General features: G+C 45.3%; 1 protein-coding gene, 1 non-coding gene and 1 pseudogene across 7 annotated transcripts in view; all 3 read right to left on the bottom strand.

The window, feature by feature from the left end:
- The window catches only part of ATG16L1 (autophagy related 16 like 1), a 43,927-nt gene extending 23,343 nt beyond the window's left edge, over positions 1-20,584 (bottom strand). For 2 of the 6 annotated variants that reach the window (XM_007184745.2, XM_057551160.1), the window contains exons 1-9: positions 20,308-20,584; positions 16,627-16,720; positions 11,886-11,991; positions 11,116-11,189; positions 10,004-10,255; positions 6,273-6,338; positions 3,779-3,865; positions 3,044-3,100; positions 2,047-2,149 (exon numbers count right to left, since the gene is read on the bottom strand). In XM_007184745.2, coding sequence (XP_007184807.1) covers positions 2,047-2,149; positions 3,044-3,100; positions 3,779-3,865; positions 6,273-6,338; positions 10,004-10,255; positions 11,116-11,189; positions 11,886-11,991; positions 16,627-16,720; positions 20,308-20,422 — 954 coding nt within the window. In that variant the 5' untranslated portion in view covers positions 20,423-20,584. Of the gene's footprint in view, positions 1-2,046; positions 2,150-2,778; positions 2,827-3,043; positions 3,101-3,778; positions 3,866-6,272; positions 6,339-10,003; positions 10,256-11,115; positions 11,190-11,885; positions 11,992-16,626; positions 16,721-20,307 lie in introns of all 6 variants that reach the window. The other 4 variants (XM_007184746.2, XM_057551162.1, XM_007184744.2 and 1 more) reach the window with 3 other exon arrangements.
- LOC114238229 (small Cajal body-specific RNA 6) lies at positions 792-1,067 on the bottom strand. Its single transcript, XR_003623651.2, has one exon. It is a non-coding gene; the product is annotated as a small Cajal body-specific RNA 6 (non-coding RNA).
- On the bottom strand, positions 8,709-9,413 carry LOC114238216 (60S ribosomal protein L17-like; annotated as a pseudogene).
- Positions 20,585-26,503: the final 5,919 nt, after the last annotated feature.

Below are 26,503 nucleotides of genomic sequence, written 5' to 3'. Positions count from 1 at the left end.
ATGCCGCTCCTACCGCCACCCATCAGTGTTAGAGTAGGATCCCAGGTAGTTCTTTCCGGAAACAACACGGCACTACATGTACTAGCAGTGCAGCCTCCGCCAAGTTCCTTCACTTCCCAAAGCCTCAGTTTGCTCGTCCATGAAAATGGACTTCTGCAGGTTTTGTGAGCTAGGAATGTGCCCGACCATGACTCGACCTTCGACAAAAGCAGCAGGTGTTATTTTGGCAGAACTTAAATTCTTCATAGGGAGATGTCTGAGAATGGCATCCACATTGGAACACATGATCTGAAAAGGTGGTGGCATTTGTGTTCAAGATGAGAAAGGAAACCAAACAAAAAGCACCCCATCCTAGAATGGGAAGAGAGAATACTAGACGTGGCTATAATCTCCTAAGAGACTATGGATACTGAAATATTTATGAATGAAATACTTTGAGATTTGCTTTAAGTTGCTCCAGCAGAAGTGTGGGCAGGGGAGGGGGACCCTGCAATACATGAATTATAAATACTAGATCCTTAAATCTGTCATCAATCACTTGCCTAAAAGGTCATTTTGGGAATACAAAATCTGATCTTCACATTTGCTTGGGACTGAAAAAGGTGCCTGAAATATTGAGAATGTGACTCATGAACTGACTGGAATATAAACATGATTTATTATTACTTTGCTTGATCTGCTTTCTCACCACCCTCTCGTGTCCCAGTGCTGAAAAGCTGTCTGACAGGAGCTCAAACTTTTTACCTCCATACAATTCCGTTTTCTTTTTAATGATACCTTTCTACTTCGGAGGTCTCAGATTGAAAACTTCAGATCATGCACCATCACAACCATGGCTGCCACTCATCAATCTCCTGTACGGCCAGTTCTGTTGGATGCTTGTCAGCTGTGCACTGCTCACTCTCAGAAACACACGCTGACAGAATCCCAAATTATCAGCTGCTCCATTACCCCATACACATGACTTAAATGTGACAGGAGGGAAAAAATGGGCTGCTGGGAGCTGAGGGCAGGGAAGGGAGTGTGACGTTAAGTGCAATCAGACCTTTTACCAATCATCATCGACCTCCGAGGTGCCCAGGCCTGTTAGAGAATCACAGGAGTGGAGTGGGAAGGGGCCTTAATGGTCTCCCGTCCAACTCCTCATCCAGAGCAGGACTCTCTTTACAATGACCAAGGTGGCTAATCGCTCAGTCAGTGCATTGTATGGAAATAACTATTAAAGTTCCTCTTCACGCCTGGAAATGAAAGCTGCCCTCTTATAAACTCTATCCCATTTTTACAGCAAGCCTTTCTCTCCCCGAACGTTAGCTCCTCCAACTCACCCCATGCAACCCAAGAGTCAACCCAACTATTTGGGCTTTGCTCTACTCTTCCGTCCCCCACCCTATTTGCCAGCCCTGAGCCAGGGACTCTACAATTCCCCAGGCCGGTTGCATGTCTGCTCAATTACCCCAGCCAGGATCCGGATTATCCTTTAGTACTAGGACCCAGCTCCACACTCCAGCTGACAGCCATGGTATCACGGTGGCTTCTGCCCAGGAGTGTCTCCGGCTTCCAACTATGTGTTCCTAATGGTCAGAAGTCACATGGACCTGAGTATAATTTGTGAAGCCAAGAGCTGCCCTACTGACCTTCCAAAACAGACCACTGACTAGAAACTCTAAATTGGAGCCAACTGGTGACAACAATTGCATGAATTATTTTCTAATTCCTCACCATCCCAAATTAGCTCTCCCCTCCCCTTGCCCCACCCCCTCATGCTACCCATCCTCTCAGCCAGCCCTACATTACAGAGGGTGGCTGCAAATAAATTCTGTTCTCTGAAGAGAAGCAAAATACACTAATTTTACTTACCTTAGCAAAGCAATTTTGCTTTGCTTATCAAAATATAATCAATCCTTTCTATCAGACAGCCAACAGGTGTAAAAGTTCCATATAGACAAAACAATAATAGAAAGCTTAGCTGCAGCAGGAGAAAGGGTCCTTTGTCAGGCTCTGTTTCTTTATGAAGCTTGGTGGGCTCTGGGGATAAATCATACTTACGAAGACACACACTGCAGTCGTTGGCACCCTCACTTCTTTACTAGAACCAGGATGAGTATCTGTGTTATCCTGGGGAACTGGAAAGGAAGACACAGAGCGCCTCCTAAGAAGTAACATAAAGGAAAACATCAGGATTGCACAGGCTTACTGTCCACCGAACTCTCAGAAGGGATTCAAAGACATCTTTTATCAATAGCTTCTTTTCCCTTCTAGACCCTCCAAACCACAGAATGATTCCCCAAATCAGAAGCAACCTCACTCAGTGACAACTGGAAAGACAGTCAGCACTTACCTGTACTCTCCTTTTCGCTAACTCATGGACTCCAAAACTCAACACTGAAAAGCAATCCTGAACAACTGCTGCCCCCGTCAATAAACAGCTACAGATGTTCTCAACTTAATGTAACCGCTAGCTCAGAGGGAGCGCGTTGGTATTTTCATAAAACTATTTGAAGATGATTCCTATGCCTGGTTACAATCATCCTCAGCGTACACTTGTGGTCAAGGTGGAGCTGAACACATGCCAAAAGAAAGAGCGACCAGGGCTTGATTACTGTACAGAGCTCAGCCTATTCGCCCGTCTCAGAGGGCTGACAGCATTCCTAGGAGCATGCAAAGCGTCCTGGTTATTAGCACATGTACACGTGATGAATGGGGTAGTGAAGCGGTGATCAGCATAATTATCAACGACCCACACTTGCATGCTGGGCTAAGAGAGGATAATATTTTCACCTGGCAGCATCAGAAGAGTGATGTCCCAAAAGGGGAGACTCGGACAGACTAAAGGGTAAGGCCAGAGATCAGCACGCAGCGAGATTAAGAGAAAGGAAGTTGAGGAAAAAAGGAAGAAGCTAAATGAAAAGCTGAAATTAAGGCATCTGTATACTCTGCACTGAAATTCTGGCGCACGTTTAAAAAACGACAACAAATCATGTACATGTACTTAGGTATATTTATACACATATTAACAAGGAAAGGTGAAGGTTTTCTAACCTACCCAAAGATATTAGTGATAGAATCCAGAAGGCCTCCAGCAGGCTGCGAGAGTCGCTTACTAAAGAGGAGGGGAGGATAGGTTTAAACCTTAGAAACATTTTGCCCAAATAATCAATCAAAAACAGTCCACAAAAGTACCTGGGAGTGTGTTTCCCATTGAGTTCCCAAACCCCAGCTGAGAAACCCCTCACAGTACTGAACCATCAGAAAGCATTGGGAAGGTAGGAGGGAAAACCCAGCCTTGAAGTTTCAAAAGAAATATGGTTCCCTAGCACTAAATTAACTTCCCTGGAAATAATGCTTTAGACGATGAACTTTCTAAGTGACCTAACGACAACTTCTAGTGGTTAATGACCAATCCCATTCTTTTCATCCTGTTTTGGCAAATTAAAAAAAGAAAAGAAAAAAAATCCTGGAGCCCTAGTAAGAATTACACAGTACGATCTAAACAATCACCCTGCCTAACAAGGTCCATCTTTCAGAAAGCCACTACGCTTTTTTCTGCTTCTCTGCACAGCTGGTGGCGGCACTAAGGGACGGCTAGCCTCCTATTAAGCAGAGGTGACCCGAGAAAGACGGAGACACCCTGGAGCCCGCGAGCCCCATGGCTGAGTGAGCGGGGCTGCACGTTCCAGCTGGGGGTCCGGGGGCGCCGCACCGATCCCTGGCCCCGCCCACAAGCATGCTGCCGGGCTGCCGCTCGAGCTCTCCGCCCCGGCACAGCCCGTCTACTCACGCGGCGGCTCTGCTGACGGCCCGCACCGGAGAGGCCTCCTCGGCGTGATCGGAGGTTTCATCCGCAAGGACTTCAATGTCGTCATCCCTGGAAAGAAGGGCAAGAGGCTGAGTCTTTGACTCTGCTCAACAGGAGCTCTGTGATGAGTCTGCAAAGGCCGACCCCAACACCATTTCCTGATCACACAGGGCCTATGTGCCTTGGCTGTGACACAGGCGGTCAAGGCTTCTCTGGAGAAACAGGAGCTGCCACCTGAGCAATAGCGTAGAAACAATCTGTTCAAGTCAAATCCAGAAGTCCACCTGAAAATAACTTTAGAAGTGAGCTTTTGCTCTTTTTAGGTCTAACACAGCTCCCATTTGGAAAGCAATGAAATAATGGCTTATTAAGCCTATAATCACATAACCAGTACTATGGTAGATTTTTCTCATCAGAAGTCTGGTTTGTAGCTAAAGGGCTCCCGCATGCCAACAACTGGACTGCAGCACTCACTAAGAAACAGTTCCCATGAGACGGGCTGAATAACGTAGAGGATAGCTAGGGGCAGCTATGGTGTACAAGAAAACGCCAGGATAGGGAGAAGATCCAAGTCAATAGGAAAATGGACTGCTAAAAGGGCAATGAAGTCAACGGGTACATAAACAACCCAGTTCTAAATATTACTTTAATAGTGAAAGACAGGAAAGCAAAATCTAAACATAATTCATTTTTGCCTCTGGGTATTTGAGGCTTATGTTTAAGCATAACTCTGGGTATTTGCTGTTTCTGACATTTTAGAGAGTCCATTATATTACACATGAGATAATCAAGTCACAGGACCATGCTCCTTTGCTGGTGTTTATCCCACCTGATGCAAGGCTCCTCTGGAATTCCCCTTCCTCCTTGTTTTCCTGGTTGCGGGGAAGGTAAGTAATTATTTTGGTCTTAATGACCTCCTACCGAGTTGCGACCTTCATGGAGGAGTAAAATAATAAAATCTAATAACCCAAGACTTTATTACCAAATGTTTGGATTCATAAGAACTTGAGAGATTTTTCCATGATTAATTATCTGGGTTATGTAAATGTATACTTCAGAACTTGTTACCAAGCAAGTTAAACCAAGTTCAAGCAAATTTATTTTCCTTGGCTATTGATTCTAGGATCCCGTGTAACTGAACCCAGTCTTGGCCAGGATTAGAGGAGAACAAAGGCAGGCCTGAAGACAGAGAACAGGCTGGGCTTTCTTCTCTTCTCAGTTGTGGTCTGCGGGTCACTTGTGTCCGCACAAGGGTAACAACAGAACAGCAGAGATGGCAAGAGTAACAAACATGAGCTGAGCCTATGTAAATGGTTTGTTTAAGATAGAGTTGTATAGTTATAAAGGTACTTGGAACAGTGCAAAGGCCCAGGACCACGAGAAAATACCAGCATCTGGTAACGTGTTATCAAAACCTTTCAAAGGTGTTAATGTCCTTTCACCTAGAAACTCTACTTTTAGGGAAGAACAGAGATGAAGAACAGGCCTTTACAGTCAAACACCCTTAGGTTTCCACCCTGTCTCTGCCATTTCCTTTGTGATTTGGGGCAGGATGCTGGACCTTTCTACACCTAGTCACCTGTTTATGCTGGCCAATAACAGGCAGACAAATGATGCTTTTATAAGCTGTTATTTTTAAGGAACCAAATCTCATTTCCAGGTCAACTATTTAGCTACTTTGTAGCTTTGGGCAAATACACCTGAGATTCATTTTCTACATGTGAAGAGTATAGAAATTATGCACATATGCTACATCTAAAGCAAAGGCTTGGTATGAGATTTGTTTTCTTATAAATCAAGACCTTTGTCTGGCAGATGACTCCTGAGTGAATTTAAACCACTCCCCTCCATTTACAAGGAAGCAACCAACATTTAAAAAAGTAGAAGATCATAACTCTAATACTATATTCCAGAATCTATTTCAACGAGGGAGAAGACCCCACATCCTGAACCAGAGCAAAGGGAATTTAGTCACTAAAATACCCACTGCTCTGAAAACAAAGCTTCAAATCTCAGGGAAGACCCTCCACCCAATTCCGGATTAGGAAAAACTCCATATTGACTCAATTGTTTTTGTCCCAGGAGATCCTAGTTTTTACTTAGGCTTCAAAGGTTTGCCCAAGCTCCACTTGAAGCCACAAACCAAGAAGAGAACAAGAGACAGAACCGCAGCCCAGCATCACACTGCAACAGCTCCAACCAGAGGGAGAAAACAGGTCAGTCTCAACAGGAAAACAGCGAGGCTGTCACTGGTTAAGGGTGGAGGAAGTCAGAATTCACACTCACAGCTAATGAGTATAAACTGGAACAACTTTCTGGAAGGTAATGGGTGTTTTTTATTTTCTGCCCTAAGTCTTTTAGTTTTCCTTCTACAATTTGTAAAATGGTTTTATAGAAATAGAATATTATAAGACTATTTCAAAATAGCACATCAAATTACTACGAGCATAGTTTTGATTTGTACATCTCTACTCACTGCTCAACTGGTAGAGGTTCCTTTGCTGCTTCTGCGAGCTCCTTCTGCAGCCGGGCTTGCCGCCTCCTATTTAAAAAAAAAAAAAAAAAAGCACCCACTATTTATGTCTACTTAAAGAAAGCATGGGGTTTTGGCTCTCAAAAAACTACTAGTAACACATTTGGATATTCAATGCACTTAAAGTAACAACTACCCTGGGCAAAGATACCCAAAGCCCCAAATCCACAACTGTAACTTCAGTAAGGACCCTATTATAATGGATTTCAGAGCAAAGCCCTAGGAGGGATTAGACAGAACAGTGAACCAGCAAGGGAGAAGCCTGCCTGTGGGGACCCAGGGCCTCTCAGGACAGAAACATGCATCAGGTTTATCCAGGGTTAGTCATGGTTGAGACTTAGTTTTCTGAAGTAAACATTCTCACACTAACATCGCAAGAGCATGAATAATAATAAAAATTTACTTGTACCTGGCGTGGTTTTATTATTTTACAGAATTTAACTCATTTAACACTTATAACAAACTTTTTGAGGTTAAGTACTATGATTCCCATTTTACAGATGAGGAAACTTGAGGTGTAGTGAGATTCTTGAGTCATCAAAATGTACAAGGCTTCAGTTTACTAGCGCTGGACACACAAGTCCTGGCTGCAGCAAAATTTTAATGTGGTCAGCAGTCGCTTCCACTCTCTCCGCTCTCAGAACCATTTCTGTCTTTCCTTCCCAAGTCCTCAATTCAGGAGCTTCCTAACCTTTAAACCTTGGCCTCCCTCTCTCTTCCATGGCAAGTTCACCTCTAGCTGTCATTTTTGCCCTCACACCCCCAACCCAGAACTCTAGCACTGCTACTGAGCTCAGGTCAAGAGTTCTGATGGAATTTTTAAAAATTTTTCTAAATTAAAAAAAAACTTTCCTAAATTTTTAAAGAAGTTTCTGCCATAGTGATAATTCTCAGAATAGGGCAAAGTCCTGTAGGTGGCATGTCAGAATTTGGGATGGGATGAGGCTCTAGCTTGAAAAAGGGCCTTACACTCTTCATCTTATACCTGGAAGATGAAGAGTCAGTTTTACAGGACAAGTGACAAAAATTACAGGTTGACCAATTTCTCTTAGCTGGAATAGATGACCTATAAACGGTCTTTGAGGGGAAAGCAGAGTCCCGGTGCGGGGTGTGTAACGCTCCTCTAAAGGAAAGGCACCTGTCTGCAAGGAGTGGGTAAAGGACAGAGCTGGAGTCACGGGGAGAAGAAAACACCCACAGCCCAGCCTTCGTTACAACAGCCGACAGGAAACGTCCTTCTTTGACGCTGACAGCTTCTTACACAGCAGCCACCGTGCCTGCCTGTGGCGACACACCCCAGCCTCGCGGGGGAGGGGGAACACAAGCAGCTATTTCAAAAAACAGCGCTCCAGATGACCCAGGTAAACAAAAGCTGCTAGGAGAGGAAGGACATCTAATCTGGGAAACTGGCAGGAAGGGGGAAGGCTTCTAAGGAGGAGGAACTAGTTGAGTCAAGTAACGAAAAGAATCCCCAGGTCCCACACGTGCAATCAGATGGTAATACGTGCAATGGCATATTCCTAGGAAAACATTCCAAAGGACAGAACAAGGGCAGGTATGTAATGTGCCTCACTCCCCATTTTCACTAGAAAGTTTGGGCTGTTCTTGTCCACGGTGATGACCAAGGGCTCTCCCTCTGCATAACCACACGCCTGCCCACTTCTCCCTCAGGCAGGCTCTCAGCCCGAAGCCAAACAACTTCCAGGGAACCCCGGTGTCCTTACCACCCCTAAGCTGCCTAAGAGCTCCACATATAAGCCACGCAATTTTACTTAAACATGAGACAGAAAGAATATAAGGACAGCTCACTTTTTCTTAATACAGACTTAAGACGTATATATATTTTGAAAAGACTTTGCAAAATCTCACTGTATGAAAATATCACAATTTCTTCCCCCCACCAAGGGATATACCGCTTCTAGTTTTTCACTACTGTGAATAATGGACTATCACAAAATCGTACTTGTGAACGAATCTCATCACTCAGGATGAAGTCCAACAAGTGGGAACCATTTTCAGGTGCCTGCCATCCCCAGGGCCCTCCAGGGGTTAGAGAAACAGCCTTCACATCAGCAATGTGAGGGGCCCGTCCCACCTTCCTCCCAACAATCCTTTTTACCAGATTCACTGAGCTCGTCCACTTCTTTTATGAACTATCTATGCTTTACATCCCTCTGTCTGAATGCTCACCTGTTCCTTACTGACTCTATACTAAGGATATATATTTTATAACAGCATAGCCTATTTGCTTGTTTTAGTGTTCTTCGATGTTAAGAAACCTACAATTTTTATACAGTCTATTCTTTATTACCATTACTTTTTTTTTTTTTTTGGTGTTTTTTTTTTTTTACTTTTATTTGCATTTATTTTTTACAGCATTTACTCCTGGGCCATAAGTTTTTGTTTCTTCAGTTTCTTCTGGGATATCTTTTTCTTCTGGGCAACCTCCCCTTCTGGTTTAGGAACAATCTGTTCTTTTTCAGTAAGGATCATCTCAATGTGGCAGGGAGAGCTCACGTATGGGTTGATCCGACCATGAGCTCTGTAAGTCCTGCGCCGCATCTTGTCGGCTTTGTTCACCTGGATGTGCTCAATGACCAGAGAATCTACATCTAAGCCCTTAAGTTCAGCATTACTCTCTGCATTTTTGAGCATGTGCAGTAAAAATTCAGCACTCTTTCTGGGCCACCAACCCTGTGTCCAGCCTCACTGTTTGGCCTGGGCACACCTACCAACTCCACCACAGTAACGACGGAACAGCACACATTGCTTCTTTAAAGTGACATCCTTCAGATACTTGGTGGCCTTTCGGATATGCGTACCCTTAGTGGCCTGGGCAGTTTCACGAGTGTTCTTAAAGTGAACACGAAGATTTGAACCTCCTGACTTGCATGATTTTGTGGGGTTTTCTGGGTCAAGTGAATAGCGAACCATTTTGAGAGGTCACCTCAGGCCACTTACTGGAAAAGCTACCATTACTTTTAATGTTTAGAAAGTCCTCCAATACTCCTACTTAGGAATTTTTCATAAAACAAACAGCCGAGAGTAACATTTTTTACTTCTACCTTTTGGTTTCCGTTTTTACACAGATTTCGAAATCTTTTTGCATATATTATTTGGTAGGATTAGGGCTCTTTGTTATTCTTTAAAGCTCTTTCCTATTCCATGTATTTATTCTTTTAGATAAACTACAATAATCTTTTCAAATTCTAAACTACTGATGTGGGGATTTAAAATCAAATGTTCTAATCTTTTGAATTCACTACTAGTGAGGTTGGCCCACGGTCTTCTTGTACACTAGCCAGAGTTTTTGCTATGGGTTGGAATAGTTTTACAAAATGGGGGGGGGGAGGGGATTATAAGCTTTTTCTAATTCTGGTTTAATTTACACTGTTCAAGAACTAGCTTTTCTCCTTGAAACACGGAAAGAATTCACTGGCAAAAATAGCAACGGGCCAAAGCCCTTTTGGGAGGTAATTCTTTGCTCAGCTGTAAAAGTGTTCTTATAGATGCAAATCTCTTTTATACCCACCATTGCTATTTCTAATTTTGTTAGTGCTTCCTGGTGCCCCCACCCTGTGGTCAGAGCTGCCAGGTTGGTTTCCTTCTTTTCTAAGAACTAGGTTCGACTTTATTAAACAATGGAAATCACTGACTGCTGATTCATCTCCCACCTCGAATCCTTCTCATTCTCTGCATTTAAGCGATTAGCTTCCTGGGCTTTCTCAGCCATCCATCTGGTGACCAGCTCCTGGTTCTCCTCAGTAGTTTTCCTCAGCTTCTCCTCCAGGGCAGTGAAAGTGATCTGCAGGGCATCATATTCATCCTTCAGGGTCTGGTTGGCTCTTTCAAGGTCCTGAAGCTTAGTGCGTAGTTCCAGGCACTCAGTCTCGAGATCAGAGATGGTCTGTAAGCATTCTGCAATTCTGAAAACACGACGGGAGAGGGATACTGCACAAGAGCTGTGTGAACTTGGGCACCAACAATGACCTCAGCCCTCACAGCAGGCACCTCACTTGGCCAAGCCCAGCCCCAGGGGTTTACAGGACAATCCCATTAATGGAGAGGAAACACCTAGGGCAAAGTTCATCCAGACTATGAATGACTAGTTAAAGTACCTTTCAGAAAAGCAGGATGGGAAGGAAGAGGGAGCTTTTGATGCTGAAATCGCGTAGTAATGGGAGATTAAGAGGAGGCTGGGTATCTTGTGCATTCCACCAGCTCTATCACTCACTGAGTGCAAACGCCTGAGCAGGCTCCCCACCCTTCTAAGCCTCTAGAGCGCCCTCTCTGCCGAGTAAGGGAAAAGGCACAGGTGAAACCCAGGCTCCCCTCCAGCTCAAAGATCCTAGGATTGGGAGTCCCTGTTTATCTTGTCCGGTAGGCTTCTCCCAGATCAAGAACAACCCTGCCCACAAACTCATCCCCGTTCCCAAGGGCCGGGCACTCGGCTATCTTGGTCCCATCCCCATCACGGAAGACACCCACTCCCCCAGGCAACGGCCGTGGGGGGAACTGTGAATGCCTCAGGGACACTTCCAAGAGCGAAGCTGACTTCTCAGGGGTGTGCTGGGGCCCTGGAGGACGGAGGGCATTCTTCTTGCCTTTTCCATCCTCAGAGGGTAGAAAAGGACCCCAGCTATGTATGCACAGAAACGAAACTTGTGCTGAGCCCAGTGTGGCTACTGTTTGCCACTGATGACCACTGGCCCCGCTCACAAGAGTACAGTAAAACAGGCAGTGAGATCCCATGACCAGTCCCGAAGGAAGCGTGCTCTCTACTCACTTGGCTTCATTCATCTGCATCTCCTTGTCCTTCTGCTGCATTTGATTATTCAGGTCAATCACCAACTGAGCTAACTGGGGGTAAAGAAGAACACTTTCATAAACAAGAGATTTTAGGACTTCAGTTGGAAACTCATAATTGCGGGTCACTTTAAAGAAAAAACAGGTGCCTGTGCGGTGGGGCCGAGGCACCAAGAAGAAACGAGCTGGGTGGCCGAGAGGAGAAGGGCCAGCGGGGCTGCCCTCCCTGTTGAAGGCAGCCTTGGGTAGACGAGCAACGCTCCCGGCGACCGCCAGGCCCCTGCTGAGAACGCCTGGCTACCCCTCCACCCCAGCTGCCTTTTCTGACTCTTTAGCTGATAATCAATTCAGCTGAAGTGACAGGAAGTTGCGCTTTTTCATAACTTGCCATTAGACCACCACCCAGCGTAAACACAGCCCAGGACTTGATTCTTCCTAATGAATTTTTCTGAAATTGCAGGTTTCATGCTTTAGGAAGGTATTAGTTAAGACTTTCAGTCAATCAAGGAGTAAGCTTCTTTCTTTTTATGTTTCTCCACTTGTACCTTCGTGCCATCTTGGAGCATGACAACCTGGTTATCTCAATGGCTTGCCCGCCTGTTGACAGAGGTCTCGCATCTTTTCTGTTGTTTCATTCCCACAGACAGAGCTGGTGATGCCGTATGTAGCCAGGATGGCTGCAAATTCCAGTGGGCGTGCCTGCCCCACCCCCCGACCCCCAAGACAGACAAGGAGAGGAGCTATCTTTACCTCCCCACGTTTCTTGTGTAATTCAGTCAGTTCTTCTTGGTGTTTAATCCTCAGCTGGGCCATTTCTTGCAGCTGACTATCATTCCACGCACCATCATGTCCAGGACTAAATGCCCCAACCAGGCAGATGAAGAGAACGTGCAAACAAGAGAAAAAAAATCAGACCCCAGACCCCTTCAATCAGGCACTGGAACAATAACTTTAGAATTTCAAACATGTACATGACAACATAGCCAAGAAAGCAGTTCAGTTCTCCAGGCCAATAGTGTTATAAGTCACTACAAACCTAAAGTAGAAAGTAGGAGATGTGAGACACAGGGTAAAACCAACCAACCACAACCCATACCACCAGCTGCGTCAGGAATAAAGGATGGGTTCCAGAATAAAGTTCTGGTAAACGGGGAGGACACAACGAGGCCCACTCACCCAACACGTATCTGAGCGCCGGCTCTGTGCTAGGCACTGTTTTGGTGCCTAGCGGGGAGAAGGCAGGGAACAGGAAGCTCTACTATCGGCTAAGAGTAGACAGATAACAAATGAGTAGATGGATGGAATCAGGTGGTGAGATGTGCTGTGAAGAAAAACTAAGCAGTGTAAAGAAGGGAACAGAGCGACAGGGCTCCTGTTCCACGTGGGGTAATCAAAGGCATCCCGAGAGGTGACACTTGACTGAAGACTGGAAAGAGTGAGGAACAAGCCATGCGGGCCCGGGGGCGGGGCCCTGTGAGTGGAGGGAACAGCAAGTGTTGGAGAGGCTGGGGGCAAGTGTGACCACAGCGCCCGGGGCAGGGGGTGCAGGGAGGATCGGGGAGGCCACGCAGAGCCTCGCAGGCCCCCGAGGACTGTGGCTTTTCCTACGCATGACTGGAAGCTGCCGAGGGTTTTGAGCAGAGGAATGACTTACGTTTTGAAAGGATCGCTACAGCTGCTGGGTGGAGAGCACACTGCAGGGGTTAAGGGCAGAAACAGCGGGACCCGTTAGCAAGCTATTACATATTCCAGACTCAGAAAGTGCAGATCAGGACAAGGTGACGGCAGCGGAGGCGGTGAGACGTGGTCAGATCCTAGCGAGATCCACTCTGGAGAGACTGCAGGACTTGCCTTTGAATTGGTCGCGGGGAATGAGAGAAAGACAGGAGTCAAGGATGACTCCAAGGCTTTTGGCCTGAGTAGCTGATCAAAGGTAGGCGTCACCTACTGAGGCAGAAGGACTGGGGCAAGAGGTCGGGGGAGGCCTGAAGAGTGAGTTCACCGTGGACATCCAAGTGGGCATGTCAAGTGGAAACTGCATATTGTTAAGAGTCTGAACTTCAAGTAAAGAGGTCCAAGCTGGAGGCTGACATATAGAAGCTATCAGCAAACAGATGTATCTAAAGCCATGGACAGAGCTCAGGCCACCTTGAGAGTCAATGGAATTTGGGAAAGTTTGCAGGTGTTTGCATACTATCTCAGAAATAGCAGCAGCTGAACAGAACTGTGGATTTGTAATTCAGGAGAGGGGGGGTCTTGGCTGGAGCTACAGGTGTAAATTATCAGACTACAGTGAGTAGCTGAAACCACTGCCCAGGGAAAGCACACAGATGGAGAAAAGGAAGATGGCTGGCAAACTAGGATGCCACCATCTCTTCCCAGTGACCGATAAGAAATCAAGAGGGAAAAGGCAGCAGAATGACGCTCCCTCCGAAATCTACCCTCCATCTCTAAAAGCATTTTTCTTACATGTTCTAAGATACATTAATATTGCATTCTTTGAGGCAACATAGTGCTTCCCCAATCTTGGCCCATGAACTAGAAGCCAAGAGACTAGGAAGCGGCACATAAGGCTTCCCTGGTGGCGCAGTGGTTGAGAATCTGCCTGCCAATGAGGAGGACATGGGTTCGAGCCCTGGTCTGGGAAGATCCCACGTGCCACGGAGCAGCTGGGCCCGTGAGCCACAACTACTGAGCCTGCGCGTCTGGAGCCTGTGCTCCGCAACGGGAGAGGCCGCTACAGTGAGAGGCCCGCGCACCGCGATGAAGAGTGGCCCCCGCTTGCCACAACTGGAGAAAGACCTCGCACAGAACGAAGACCCAACACAGCCAAAAATAAAAATAAATAAATAAATAAATAAATTAATTAAAAAAAAAAAAAAGAAAGCGGCACATACCTTATAAGAAACCACCCTAAATTAGGCAGAAGCAGCAACAGGCCTGGGTGATTGACTGCATATGGGGATTAGAAGGAAAAGAAATAATTTTTATCAAATCCCCTTATTTTAACGCAAAGCAATGTGAAATATGCAAAACATAAAACTAGTCTGTTCCTCCAAGCAGCTGAAGAGAATCCTGAGAAAAGGCAAGGATACAGGGCACTCATTCCTCTGCTCAAAGCCTTTTACCACTTGCAATTTTATTCACAATAAAAGTCAAACTTCTTACAAAAGCCCAATAACAGTGCTTCACTAGGCAGAAAAAAAAGAATCACCTAGAGAGTAGGTTTTAACAGATTCTTGGGCCCCATCCCAGAACTGATTCATCAGGTCTACGAAGAAAAGGGTCAATAATCTGCATTTCTAACATGCTCCCGGGTGTTTTGGCTAGTTCACAAGGACTGAGTAGCCACTAAAGCAGTGGTTCTTGTATGTTAGAGGTCATCAGAATCACCTAAAGCGTTCTTAAAACAAGACTACTGGGTGCCACCCCTAGAGTTTCTGAAACAGGAGCTCTGGGGTGAGGCCCAACATTCTGCATTTCTAACAAATCTCTGAGGCTGCGGTCTAGCAAGCATACTTAGAAAACTGTTGGAATCAACTATTTCCCAGGGATGAGTTTCACTTTGATTTATTCAGTAAGCAAAGGGATTAAAACACTTAAGAGAGGAGTCAGATAATTGATGAGATAAAGCTTTTTAAGCACAGTGTGTTTTAAGATTAATTAGAGTGGGATGGGCAGGACTTGAGAGCCCAGAAGAGAGAGACAGCAGCCAATTAGATCCCCGTCTTCTGTGAATACCTGTATCCTACTAGCACACACCTCACTGAGCTACTCTCCCCGACGAGGCTCAGGTCCTTGCGAACAAGGACTCTTGGCTTATTCATCTCTGTATCCCAACGCCTGGCCCACACTGTAGTCACAAAATGACTCAGTGAACGAGACCCCTGCCATAGTCTAGGAATGGAAGCATAGATACACAATGAAGCTGGTGGCACACAAATGCAAACCAAGGGACAGATGCACAGGACACTGTGGGCAAAGAATCAACAGGCCCGGGTGACTGCAAAGGGGGAGGGGCAGGACACCAAGGGAAAAAGGAATCACAGCTGACTTGTGGAAAATAAGGATACCATTAATAGAAACGAGGCAGTCAGGAAGAGGCCTGACTGTGAACACAAGTTTGCAGGAAGGATGGACTTCCAGTTAAATTACCATCCCAGTGATACTCAGTTAAAAGAATGTTGTATATTTATTTATTGTACCTTTCCAAGCAAATGAGTTTCGCTAACAGATAAAGGATGCAGGAATATAGTCACCGAGAGGCTAACCAGATAGAAATAAAATGTTTCAAGTTTTCAGTTGACTGAATTTAGATGAAAAAGGGCGAAATGGATTCTCTACACCTAAAGTTGACCAGAACACAGCAACTAATATTTTAAATCCTGCGGAAGGCCTCCTAGGACCACAGCTAGGCACCATCTCCTGAATTTTTCTTAAGCAAAAATGGAACCTAGGCCGGGCCATCTGTTCCTCCTTCTACTCCGGTCTGCCTGGAGACCATCTCGCCAGATGAGGAAACACGGGTGGCAAGTAGTTAGCAGATACGGCTATAGGAGTAAATGAAATAAGCTACACCCAGCATTTCTGTTTGTTTCCTAAAATCCTAAATTACCATCAACTTTGTTTTTACAATTGCTAAATGTTAGCTGATATGCAAAAAAGCTTGTAGATTTTAGAGCAATAATGGGTACTGTTCCCACACAAACCACAAAATTTAATATGCAAACGTGATGAACAAATGGAAAAGGAGGACAGTAAGACTCTAGAATGATTCCATTTAAGCCACTCTGATGAAGTATGGCTTTAAGGTTTTTCTGGACCATGACCCTCAAAAAGAGATAGTTTATATGAATGACCCAAGTAAAGATACTAAACTCCCCACCATGAACACATACTCACATATTTAGTGAAGCAATACTTACCCTTAAAATGCAGATTTCTGCCTAATCTTTCTTAAAAAAAAAAAAAAAAAAGAAGGCTTTCTGCAACCCACTGGTTTGACCGCACACTAAGATACGTGGAAACAACACTGAACTAAAAAGGATCACATAGACCTGTAGCGTTTATGTTTACAGGCCAGTCAATCCTTTACTGACAAGATCTATGTAAATCTGCTCAAGAATGCTTACTTGTCTGATTATTTAGAAAAAGTGAACCCTGGTAGGCTACAGGAGGAACTGGCCTGGTTACTCGCCTTAAGCAATTTCTCAAGCTCACATCGTACTGATGATGAGCCTTCTAGGTGGGTAGCTACGTACCTTCAAAAAAAAAAAGTTAAATAGTTAGTTATTTGGCTTCAGAAGTTTTTATTTGAAAGGAACTGACAACAAGTGGAGCACAAACACAGTACTTGATATGCTTCAAAATCAGGGAAGTGACAACTGAACGGAGACAAATTTCAATTAAAAAGGAGACACAAATAATACAGGATAGTTTCAGAATACCTTATCTCAGGAGACACAAATAATACAGGATAGTTTCAGAATACCTTATCTCATGCCTGTTTGGTATGTCATGCTTTTCAGCTTGTAGCTTATGGGCCAGCACTGAATGAAGATCTGACTTTTCCAGCAACTTGTTATCTAGCACAGAAAAAAAAAGTTATTACAACCCAGGTATGCTTTATTACTACTTAACATCTTATAAAGATTTGGACCAAAGATATAACCAGAAAATGACTGGGTAGGTTTCACTTTTACGAGGTATCAAAGTACTAGGCACTGTTCTTTACCACCGATTACAGCAATCGTCCAAACTCCAGGAACATGCACTCCTTAGACGCTTCCTGGCCCAAGCACAGGCAGCCCAGACAAAGGAACCTATGAAAAATCACTCGGAAACGCCCCCGGTGCCCATGCTTTCTACTCCCACAGCTACCTGTTTCTACCTGGGAAAGAGGCAACAAACATACCAAAACACAATGGAAAAGTGAAGTGTTATGCACCTCTAAGTAACACAGGAAACCTTTACCTTATTATATTTGGAATTTTTTTTTAAAGATTTTTTTCATGTGGATCATTTTTTAAAAGTCTTTATTGAATTTGTTACAATACTGCTTCTGTTTTATGTTTTGGTTTTTTGGCTGCAAGGCATGCGGAATCTTAGCTCCCCGACCGGGGATCGAACCCACACCCCCTGCTCTGGAAGGCCAAGTCTTAACCACTGGACCGCCAGGGAGTCCCTGGAATATTTAATCTAAGATCAGGGCACTAGGGATACAAATACAAACCAGAGTCCCTGACCTCAAGGACCTAAAAAAGTGTAATGGGGGTGGGGGGGAGGTCAAGTATAAAAAGGAAGAGTGAACTTTTACTCATTTTCTCAGATGGTTTCACAGGTGAAGACGACAGACAGTCCAAGCAGAAGGTCTAGAGAGCTGTTCAGTAAGTGGCTAGAAATAAAAGTTTGCACCAACACATGAGAGGGCAGGATGAGAAATTCAGACCTCTTCTTACTGGCAACAGCGAAACAACAGATTTTAAAAGCAGGCAGTGACATGAACAGGTATCATTTAGTAAGAAGTCAAAGATTATTCTGAGGTTCCCTGCTCGTCCAACTGGGTGCAAGATCCTAACAGGCCAGAGAACACAGGAGCAGAGAGCTCAAGGAAGAAAATGAGTCCTTGGAACTTAATAAATGTGACAGGGAACACAGTGCAGAAATTCAAAAGAAAAGTCAGGGCAAGAAATGACATGCATGCAGGGGGCCAGTGAGATCAGAAGTGGAAGGGGGTGCACAAAGCAGAACAAGAAAGTGACCACAGGAAACTTACAGAAAACCCACACCTGACGGTGGCTTTCACAGATCCCAAATGTCTGAGATTAGCGTTGCTTCACAGCAAAAGTTGGAGAGGGTTTATGCTAGTGATTATTCCTTTTAGAATAGCTTATCTTTCCTCTTAAAGAGTTGAGTCCTACTTGTTGATATCTAAAAATGGAAATCCTGGGCAGAAAGAGAAACACTATCTTCATCAATATTAATTTAATAAATTAGCTCAAGAGGACAGGGAAGTGATTCCAACCTTGAATGTTCACCAGTGTCAAAGGGCTCTAATAAGATCTTCAAAATGTTACAGCTAGGTGCCCTGTGATATCGGGTCTTTCAAAGGACATGAGGTATTCAAGAGGGATCCTTCTTAAAAGTTCCTCTCACTCAAAGGCCACCTGCTGTCCCCATAGCCTCTTTTCATCTTTCTCTTCAGGCTCAGAGGCAGGACTGAACAGGAAACTCTGGCTGACTGCTTTGGGAAGCGAGGAATGAAGAGGGAGGCTGTTCCACAGTCAAACTAGAAGTGATCTCCCAAATGTCAATCCCCTGCCTCAACTGCAGATTTTAACAGGCCAAGGTTGTCTTGCCCTCTCGCCCCTTCTTTCAGCCTCCTCTCCTAGCCCCCGGGCATGCATTACTCACTATAGCTGTTTTAAGACGTGTTCCCTCTCCAGGACTGACCTGTCTTTCTGACTTTCCTCCAACATCCTCCACCCCTTCAAGATGTCCATTTTCAAAGTGCAGAAAAACATTCAATTGTGTCAATGTGATTACAGGCACCTTCCATTTATAGACAATTACGTAGATGGCTTTCAAAGCACTTATATGCACAGCACTGTGTTTATGAAGCAGGCAAGGAGGGCTTCACCCCTATTTTATAGATGCAGCAAACCAGACTCAGGTAAGTGAGGCTGGTAAGGGGAGTGTCGTCAGACCTCCAACCCAATTTGACTTTCAGTGTGTATTAGCTTTTAAAGAATAAGCATATGATGAAATACCCAATGACCTGAATTTATGTAACCCATGAGGAATCGTTTCAACAAGGAGTTTCCTGTGCTTCTGGCTTTCTGAAAGAGCACTGGGCTGTCAGCCTCTTAAGAGTGTAAGGAATTAGCACAGGAGTGGCACATTCATCATCTCCCTTTTCTCCCCATTTTAGTTAAGAGGATGGGCTCAGCGAAAGCAAGGAAGGCCGTTTCTTGGGGGACCCAATGAGAAGGGTAAAAGTGCAAAAAAGTCAGGAGCCATCAAGTCTGTGTCCAAATCCAGGCCCTATCCATTAATCTGCTGTACCTCCCCAGAGAAATAACCTAATCTCTCTCAGTCTCAATTTCCTCATTTGTATAAAGGGCAACAGGACCTGCTTCATAGAATTTTCGGAAAGGTAAAGTGAAACGACACATGCCAAATATTTACGACAGCACTCAAGCTTGTCTCTATCTTAGAATTACTTGGGGGATCATCAAGAAATACTGACACCTGTGTCCCACCTCTATTACTGGGGTTTCCTTGGTCTGGGATGTGGCCTGGGCTTTATAATTTTTTAAAGATCCCCACCTGATTCTAATGTGCACGTAAGTTCAGGAGCCATAAATTTAGCACAATCAGAATTCAATAAAGGGCACCTACTATTACACTGAACTGCATCATCAACATGATTTGAGATTTGCAGGCTTACTTCAAGGGGTAGACGGAACCAGAGGTCCGAAGAGTGCCCCGTTTCTTCCCCCAAATGTGTCGTCAGTTATGGTAAAATGGGGCGGGGGGCAAGGAAATGCTCTTTAGAAAGCATCTAAGGGCACAAACACTTTTGTACTCAAATTGCAGCAGCGGGGGTGGGTGTGGGCCACCTCTTTCACACTGAAGTTTTCAACAACAGTAAAGACTGTGATGTCCCAACTAAAAAGTACGTTAAGACTCAAGATGTGTAATATGTAATAGTCACAGAACACCAAGGTGGAGGAAGAACAACATATCTTCAGAAGTGAAAGGCAAACATTTCACTACACTCTGAAGACGACGGTAACGGAACGAGTTACTGCTTAAAGTCAGTGCCCGTTTTCAGTAACACGATGCCCGAAACAGGATGTTTCTGGAACCGGCCTATTTAAGTACACAAGCATTGTGTGAGCTGCTGAGATTTACAAACACAGACGTGAACGGTGCCTGCCCGTAAACAATACCCAATTGAGGAGGAAAACCCACCACAGTCACACCCAAGAATAAAGTGAAAGAGGAAAAGATCTAAAAAGGCGTTTGGGGGTCCAAGGCGCTGGGTACCCGGGGCGGCCTCAAGGCGCGCGGGCGGCGCGGCCTCGGGTTCCCGCTGGCGCCCCGCATGCCACGGCTGGGCCCGCCCGCTCCCGGGCCCGCCCGCTCCCGGGGCCCGCCAGCCGCTCACACTGCAGGATGATCTCTTCGAACGCCTGCCTCTGCAGCCGGTCCCGGCGCCTCAACTCCTCCGAGATGTGGCGCTTCCAGCGGGGGAAGACGGCGGCGCGGAGGCCCGACGACATGTCGCGTGCTGCCCCGGCGCCTTAGCGCCGCCGGTTCGCACGGGGGCTGGCGGCCGCGGCCCGCACCATGAGGCAACCAGCGGGCGCGGGAAGACCAGCAGCCCCAGGGTTCAGGTCCACGAACAGGCCTCCCCTAATGCCATCCAGGACGGACTTCCGGCTCCTGACGGAAATGGCTTTGGACAGAGCCAGAAAGCCCGCCTCCTCGTCCGACGTCTTACGCCACACGCACGCATGTGTCCGGCGCCGACTCAGGGCGCTGGCTGATGATAGCATCCCGGGGCCGGAAGTGCCGGCAGCAGAGATGCGGCCGCTAGGAGGCGCGCGGCCCACGTTGGAGGCTTGGCCTTGCGGGGTCGGGGGCGGAGGAAGGAAAACGCAAAAGGGAGGCTTCCGCCCACCTGCTGTTTCCTTTGCTTGCTTTTCCCCGTTTTATATTTTCTTTCTTAGCCTGCCTCCCTTTTCTTCATGTCAGTTTACAAGCAGAAGTAAACTCCCCACATGGTAGCTGTGTGACTATAGATGAGTGACAGCATCCCTAAGCCTCAGTTTCCTAATCTGTAAAATGGGGAAGATCCCTAAACCGGGAAGGAATGATACCTATCCCACAGGATTGTCGTGAGGATTAAAAGTAATAACCTATATAATGCAATTCACACTGTGCCTGTACATAGTAAGCCTAACCTTACCTAGACACTTGGTATCCTAAGAAGTCCTAACCAAAGATTGGTTGCTTTAAGCAAGAGCAACCCATTGACCTTAGAAAAAGGTTTTTTGCAATAAAGAAATGGAATGCAAAGAACCGCTAAAGAAAATGCGAATAGATTAGCTATGTAAATCATTAGAAGCCTAGAAATTATCTATGACCTAAAAGTAAATGGGTCCTTAGAAGGTCATTTAAGGGTTAGGGTACAAACAGGATTTTGAAAGAGAAAAAGGACAGTTTGCCAGTAGATGAAAGCGGAAGATGAAAGACAGACTTGGGAGAAGATGACATCTATCAACTCAGTAGAATGGGAAACCTTGGTCTGTAGTAGAATCATCTGAGTTCCATCTGCATTTAACAAGTTAGTAAATTTATTGCATGAAAATGGAGCCGGACAAAATAGGAGGCAGAAGAGAGGAAAGGAATGTCAGAATCTGCCTTCTCTTTCAATGTGTCTCAAGTCCAGAGGAAGATCCTTCACAGACAGATAAGAAGGCCTTTCCTCTCCTGTGGAGCCCAGGAGTAGGACAGTTAGGATTCTAGAGCTGCAAAGATATTTTGTCAGCAGCCAGTACTGAGTGATCTGAATTTGTGGGAAAGACCCATGGGGATCAGAAATAGAAGGGACTTCCTCACACACTGAAGCAAATGAAGAAGCAGGTTCTGAAAGTCACGAAGAATGCCTCTAAATGTAACAGTGGTATCAACCTCAAAAGAGCCTAGCATCAAATCTTGACAGTTGAATATGCTGATTTCCCAGAAAAGATGATGATTAAAACATGTTAACAAATTTGCAGAACCAGCAATTCCCCTTACAGGAATGTATGTCAACAAATATTTGGACAAATGCCCACATAGAGAAAACTGTCACAGCATTGTTAGTAATAATGGAGAGTTGGGAAAAATCTATTGATTTCCACCAATGAGAGTTAAATTACTGTATATTTATTGTTCAAAAAACTTCATAATAAAAGGAGTATATGATATAAATCTAATTGATGTAAAATTAATATGTCCCTGGATCCTCATAGGCAAAGTTTGTTGAATGAATAGAGCATATAATTTCTAAACTAAGGATACTAAGCTCTGTAGGTCTGCCCTCTCCCTACCCGGCCAGCTTTGTCCAGTGAGCACTGCAGCCTCCGTGGGCCCTCCTCCTCTCTTCTGCTCACATGCTCCCTCCCAGTGCAGGGCCTTTGGATTCACTGTGCTTCTGTTGGGCAAACCCTTCCCTTCTGACCTTTCTGAGTTAATTCCTATGAGTTAATTCTCAGCTCAGTAGTCACTTCCTCACAACCTTCAAGTAACAGACCTTCACAACTAGGTCAGATCGCCCAATGACACGTGGACCTCTCCGTTCTAGCATTTATCAAAGTTGCAGCTTCGCATGTTTTTTATCATTACTTGCTTAAGGCGTGTCTCCCCGCCACAGACTGTAACCTCCACAGCAAGAGCCGTTCTGTCTTTGTTCATCATTTTACCTCCAGCAAGGGCATGAGGTCTTTCATATATTAGGTGCTCAGTAAATGTAGTTTAATTAATGAATGGAATATATGAAAATATTTTCTCTGGGAAGTAGCGTTGCTGGTGTTCTTTTGTTGTATGTATTTTCTATATCTTATATGCATTTTCTAATTGTTATCCATTATATATGTACTATATATGCAAGAAAAAGTTATAGAAACGAACATAGATTTATTGATAAAACCATTTCTTCAGCAGAGTGCTAGGTTCTGTGGGAGATAACTAATAAGTGGGAACACTTCTAACAACATTATGGGCCGTGTACTCTTCTGAATATTTCACGTGTTGTCACTCTCTTAATCCTCACAACAACCCTACTCAGTAAGGTAGTTATTAGCTACTTTTAGCGTCTTTATCCTCATTTACATATGAGGAATCTGAGGCCCGCAGGGGTAAGTCACTGGCCTGAGCACACCTGGCTGTTTATTGGCGAGACCTGGCTTCAAACACAGGCAGTTTGACTCTATCGTCTGTGACTTAACTACTGCACTCCATTGTGCAGTTTCTGTTTCTGCTGACATTGTAGTTTGGCTCAACTAGAATATGTAAAACAAAGAATAATTTGAAATGATTTGAAATCAATTCCTAAATTAGCCAATAGGGAAGGCATCCCGGGCAAAGAGCAAAGTCAGCAAAGTCAGTGGTTCGGAAGCCTCAGGTGTGTTCCTGGGACCCTGAGGGGAATGGCTGGAGGGAGGATGAGTAATGAGTAATAGGAAGGAGGAGGAAATGAGCTTGTCTCAATATTCCGCAGACAAATTATGGCTCTTAAAAGAAGCGTTTTTATTTGTTCTGGTAAATACTAAGTGTGTAAAGGATGCAGCATGCTTTGCTGGATAGCGATAATGTATGAAATGGATTCTGACTGCCTGTAATGGATGTAAGATACATGTGAAGTGGTGCTCCAGTTCTGAGGAACTCAAGTGCAACCTTCCAAGAATTGTCCTATTTACTTCTGTCCTTTCCCTTTTGGTCCCCCTGCTTTCCTTTATCTTTCAATCAGCAAGTGGTCAAACAGCTGGGTCCTGGTGTGGTTCAGGCACAGGGTGAGCACTGCCTGGAAACAAAGATGGCCAGACTTGGAGCCTGACCTCAAGGAGCTCACTCCTCAGGAAGGGAGATCTGAATGTGATTATTTATGAGTGTAAGGAATTATAAAGTAAAAAAGACCCAGCCAGCGCCCAGGGCTTTTGATTCTCTTCTGTTCTTTTTTTCTCTTGCTTTTATTCTTTTTTAAAAATATAGGGCTTCCCTGGTGGCGCAGCGGTTGAGAATCTGCCTGCCAATGCAGGGGACACGGGTTCAAGCCCTGGTCTGGGAAGATCCCACATGCCGCGGAGCAACTAGGCCCGTGAGCCACAACTACTGAGCCTGCGCATCTGGAGCCTGTGCTCCGCAGCAAGAGAGGCCGCGATAGTGAGAGGCCCCGCGCACCGCGATGAAGAGTGGCCCCCGCTTGCCACAACTAGAGAAAGCCCTCGCACAGAAACGAAGACCCAACACAGCCAAAAATAAATAAATTAAAAAAAAAATGTTCAAAAAAAATATATATAATTTCCTGTTTTAAAAAAATATGGCTCGATCTTTATTCTTTATTTCCGCTCCTTTTCAGCTGTTCTCAAAATTAGATCACTAAAAATGAAAGTAAGATAAGCTAACCATGTTCCCGTGTTAACTGTCTGCTGTAACCTAGTAAACCTAGTGACTGCTGGAGTAAATGAAAGGATAGCCAAGAATCCAACCGACGTGGATTTTCAGACACACCGATGATCCCTCCAAATGTCGCATTTTTGGCGCTCGACGTTTTTACCCCTTGGCTTTTCTTTGTTCCCTTTAGTGTTATTGTATTTGCAGACATATGAATAAATACCACCTGACATTTCCATTATAGAGACTCTCTGCGCACGTGGAGTAAAACCCATACAGGTCTCGTCACCCACTCCATATATATGTTGACACTTAGATTTCACATTTTAAAAATGACTGTCTGACATGGGTATTATCCCTGTACCCCAATACAAGCATTATAGTAAAGTTTAACTTTCTTAGAGAAAGTCCTTGTTATCCCTTCTACAAGTTGACAGCCCATCACCTGGAATGGTGGCTGGAGTATTCAACCCGGCACATCTAACAAGCCGGGACAATGGCTAGAGAGAGAGTGTCTCTGTGGGAAGTTATCTCCCTTGGTTTGCCTCTTTGCTCTTTAAAGAGATGATAAAATTTCTCCCAGACACTACTGCCCTCTCCTACTATGAATAATACCTAAAGTTAAGTGAGTGATTTTTGCATGCCAGGCACTTTGCTCAACATGGATTAACTTATTTAGTTCTCTAAACACTACAACGTAGGTGCTATTAGTATGTCCTTTTGCAGACGAGGAAACTGACACGCAGAGGTCAAGTAGCTTGTCTGATGTCACAGAGTTAGTAAGAGGCAGAACTCGGTTTCAGTCGAGGAAGGCTGGTGCCAGAACCCAGCCATGTAACCATATGTCCCTCTGCTGTGTATCAGGGTATAAAGGTTCCGGCTGTTTTTTTGTTTTGTTTTTGTTTTTTGTTTTTTAGGATGAGATAGAGTATCAGAATGCTTTTTTTTTTTTTAAATCAGAAAATTCATTTTAAGATTAATACATTTATTTATTTTTTAGCACCTTTAATTATTATTTATTTATTTTTTGGGGCTGCGTTGGGTCTTCGTTTCTGTGCGAGGGCTTTCTCTAGCTGCGGCGAGCGGGGCCCACTCTTCATCGCGGTGCGCGGGCCTCTCACTATCACGGCCTCTCTTGTTGCGGAGCACAGGTTCCAGACGCGCGGGCTCAGCAGTTGTGGCTCACGGGCCCAGTTGCTCCGCGGCATGTGGGATCTTCCCAGACCAGGGCTCGAACCCATGTCCCCTGCACTAGTAGGCAGACTCTCAACCACTGTGCCACCAGGGAAGCCCCAGAATGCTTTTGACTGCAAGCAATAGAAGTGCAATTCGAGCTTCCTTAAGGGAAAGGGGAGGTTATATGGATATGGGGTGTTGCATCAGGCTGGCAGCAGGGATGTGGCTGGACTGGGACCCAGATGCAGATCCTGTCAGAATGCTCAGCTCTTTGCCTCTGCCTCCCTCTGTAAGTTGCCGCCTCCTTTGTCTTGTGGTCCAGCTCTTTTTGTCCAGCTCCTCCAGCATCTCCACAGTACAAGCCAGCGGCAGACCAAGCTGGCATATCCAAGTCCCAGGTCTAATAAACTTCTGGGAGAGGGGGCTTCCATGGTGGTACAGTGGTTGGGAGTCTGCCTGCCAATGCAGGGGACACGGGTTCGCTCCCTGGTCCGGGAGGATCCCGCATGCCGCGGAGCAACTAAGCCCGTGCGCCACAACCACTGAGGCCTGCGCGCCTGGAGCCCGTGCTCCTCAACGAGAGAAGCCACTGCAGTGAGGCCCGTGCACCGCAACAAGGAGTGGCCCCCGCTCGCAGCAACTAGAGAAAGCCTGTGTGCAGCAACGAAGACCCAACGCAGCCAAAAATAAATAAATAAAGTATAAATAAATTTTAAAAGACAAAAAACCCCAAAACCCCAAATAACTTAAAAAAAAAAATTCTGGGAGAGGAGGCTACTGGACTAGCAGGGGCCCGTATCTAATAATCTATGTGGCAAAGTGGCAGGGTCAGTCTCCTAGGGTGGTTCCCTCTGGATGGAGGGGAAGGGACAGGTCCCAGGAGAAGGTAGGTGCAGAACACGTCTGTTCAGACTGTTGAAAGTTGAAACTTATTAAGTAGATCTTAAATGTTCTCCCCTCCCCCATCCTTTTATTAACACATCCACCCTCCTGACTATAGTCACGGGTTTTCCTTGCCCCATCGTGCA

The sequence above is a fragment of the Balaenoptera acutorostrata genome, chromosome 8 (genome assembly GCF_949987535.1).
Source record: "Balaenoptera acutorostrata chromosome 8, mBalAcu1.1, whole genome shotgun sequence".
Lineage (NCBI taxonomy): Eukaryota > Metazoa > Chordata > Mammalia > Artiodactyla > Balaenopteridae > Balaenoptera > Balaenoptera acutorostrata.
The sequence above is the reverse complement of the archived record's forward strand: the minus strand, read 5'-3'. Positions and strand labels throughout refer to the sequence as shown.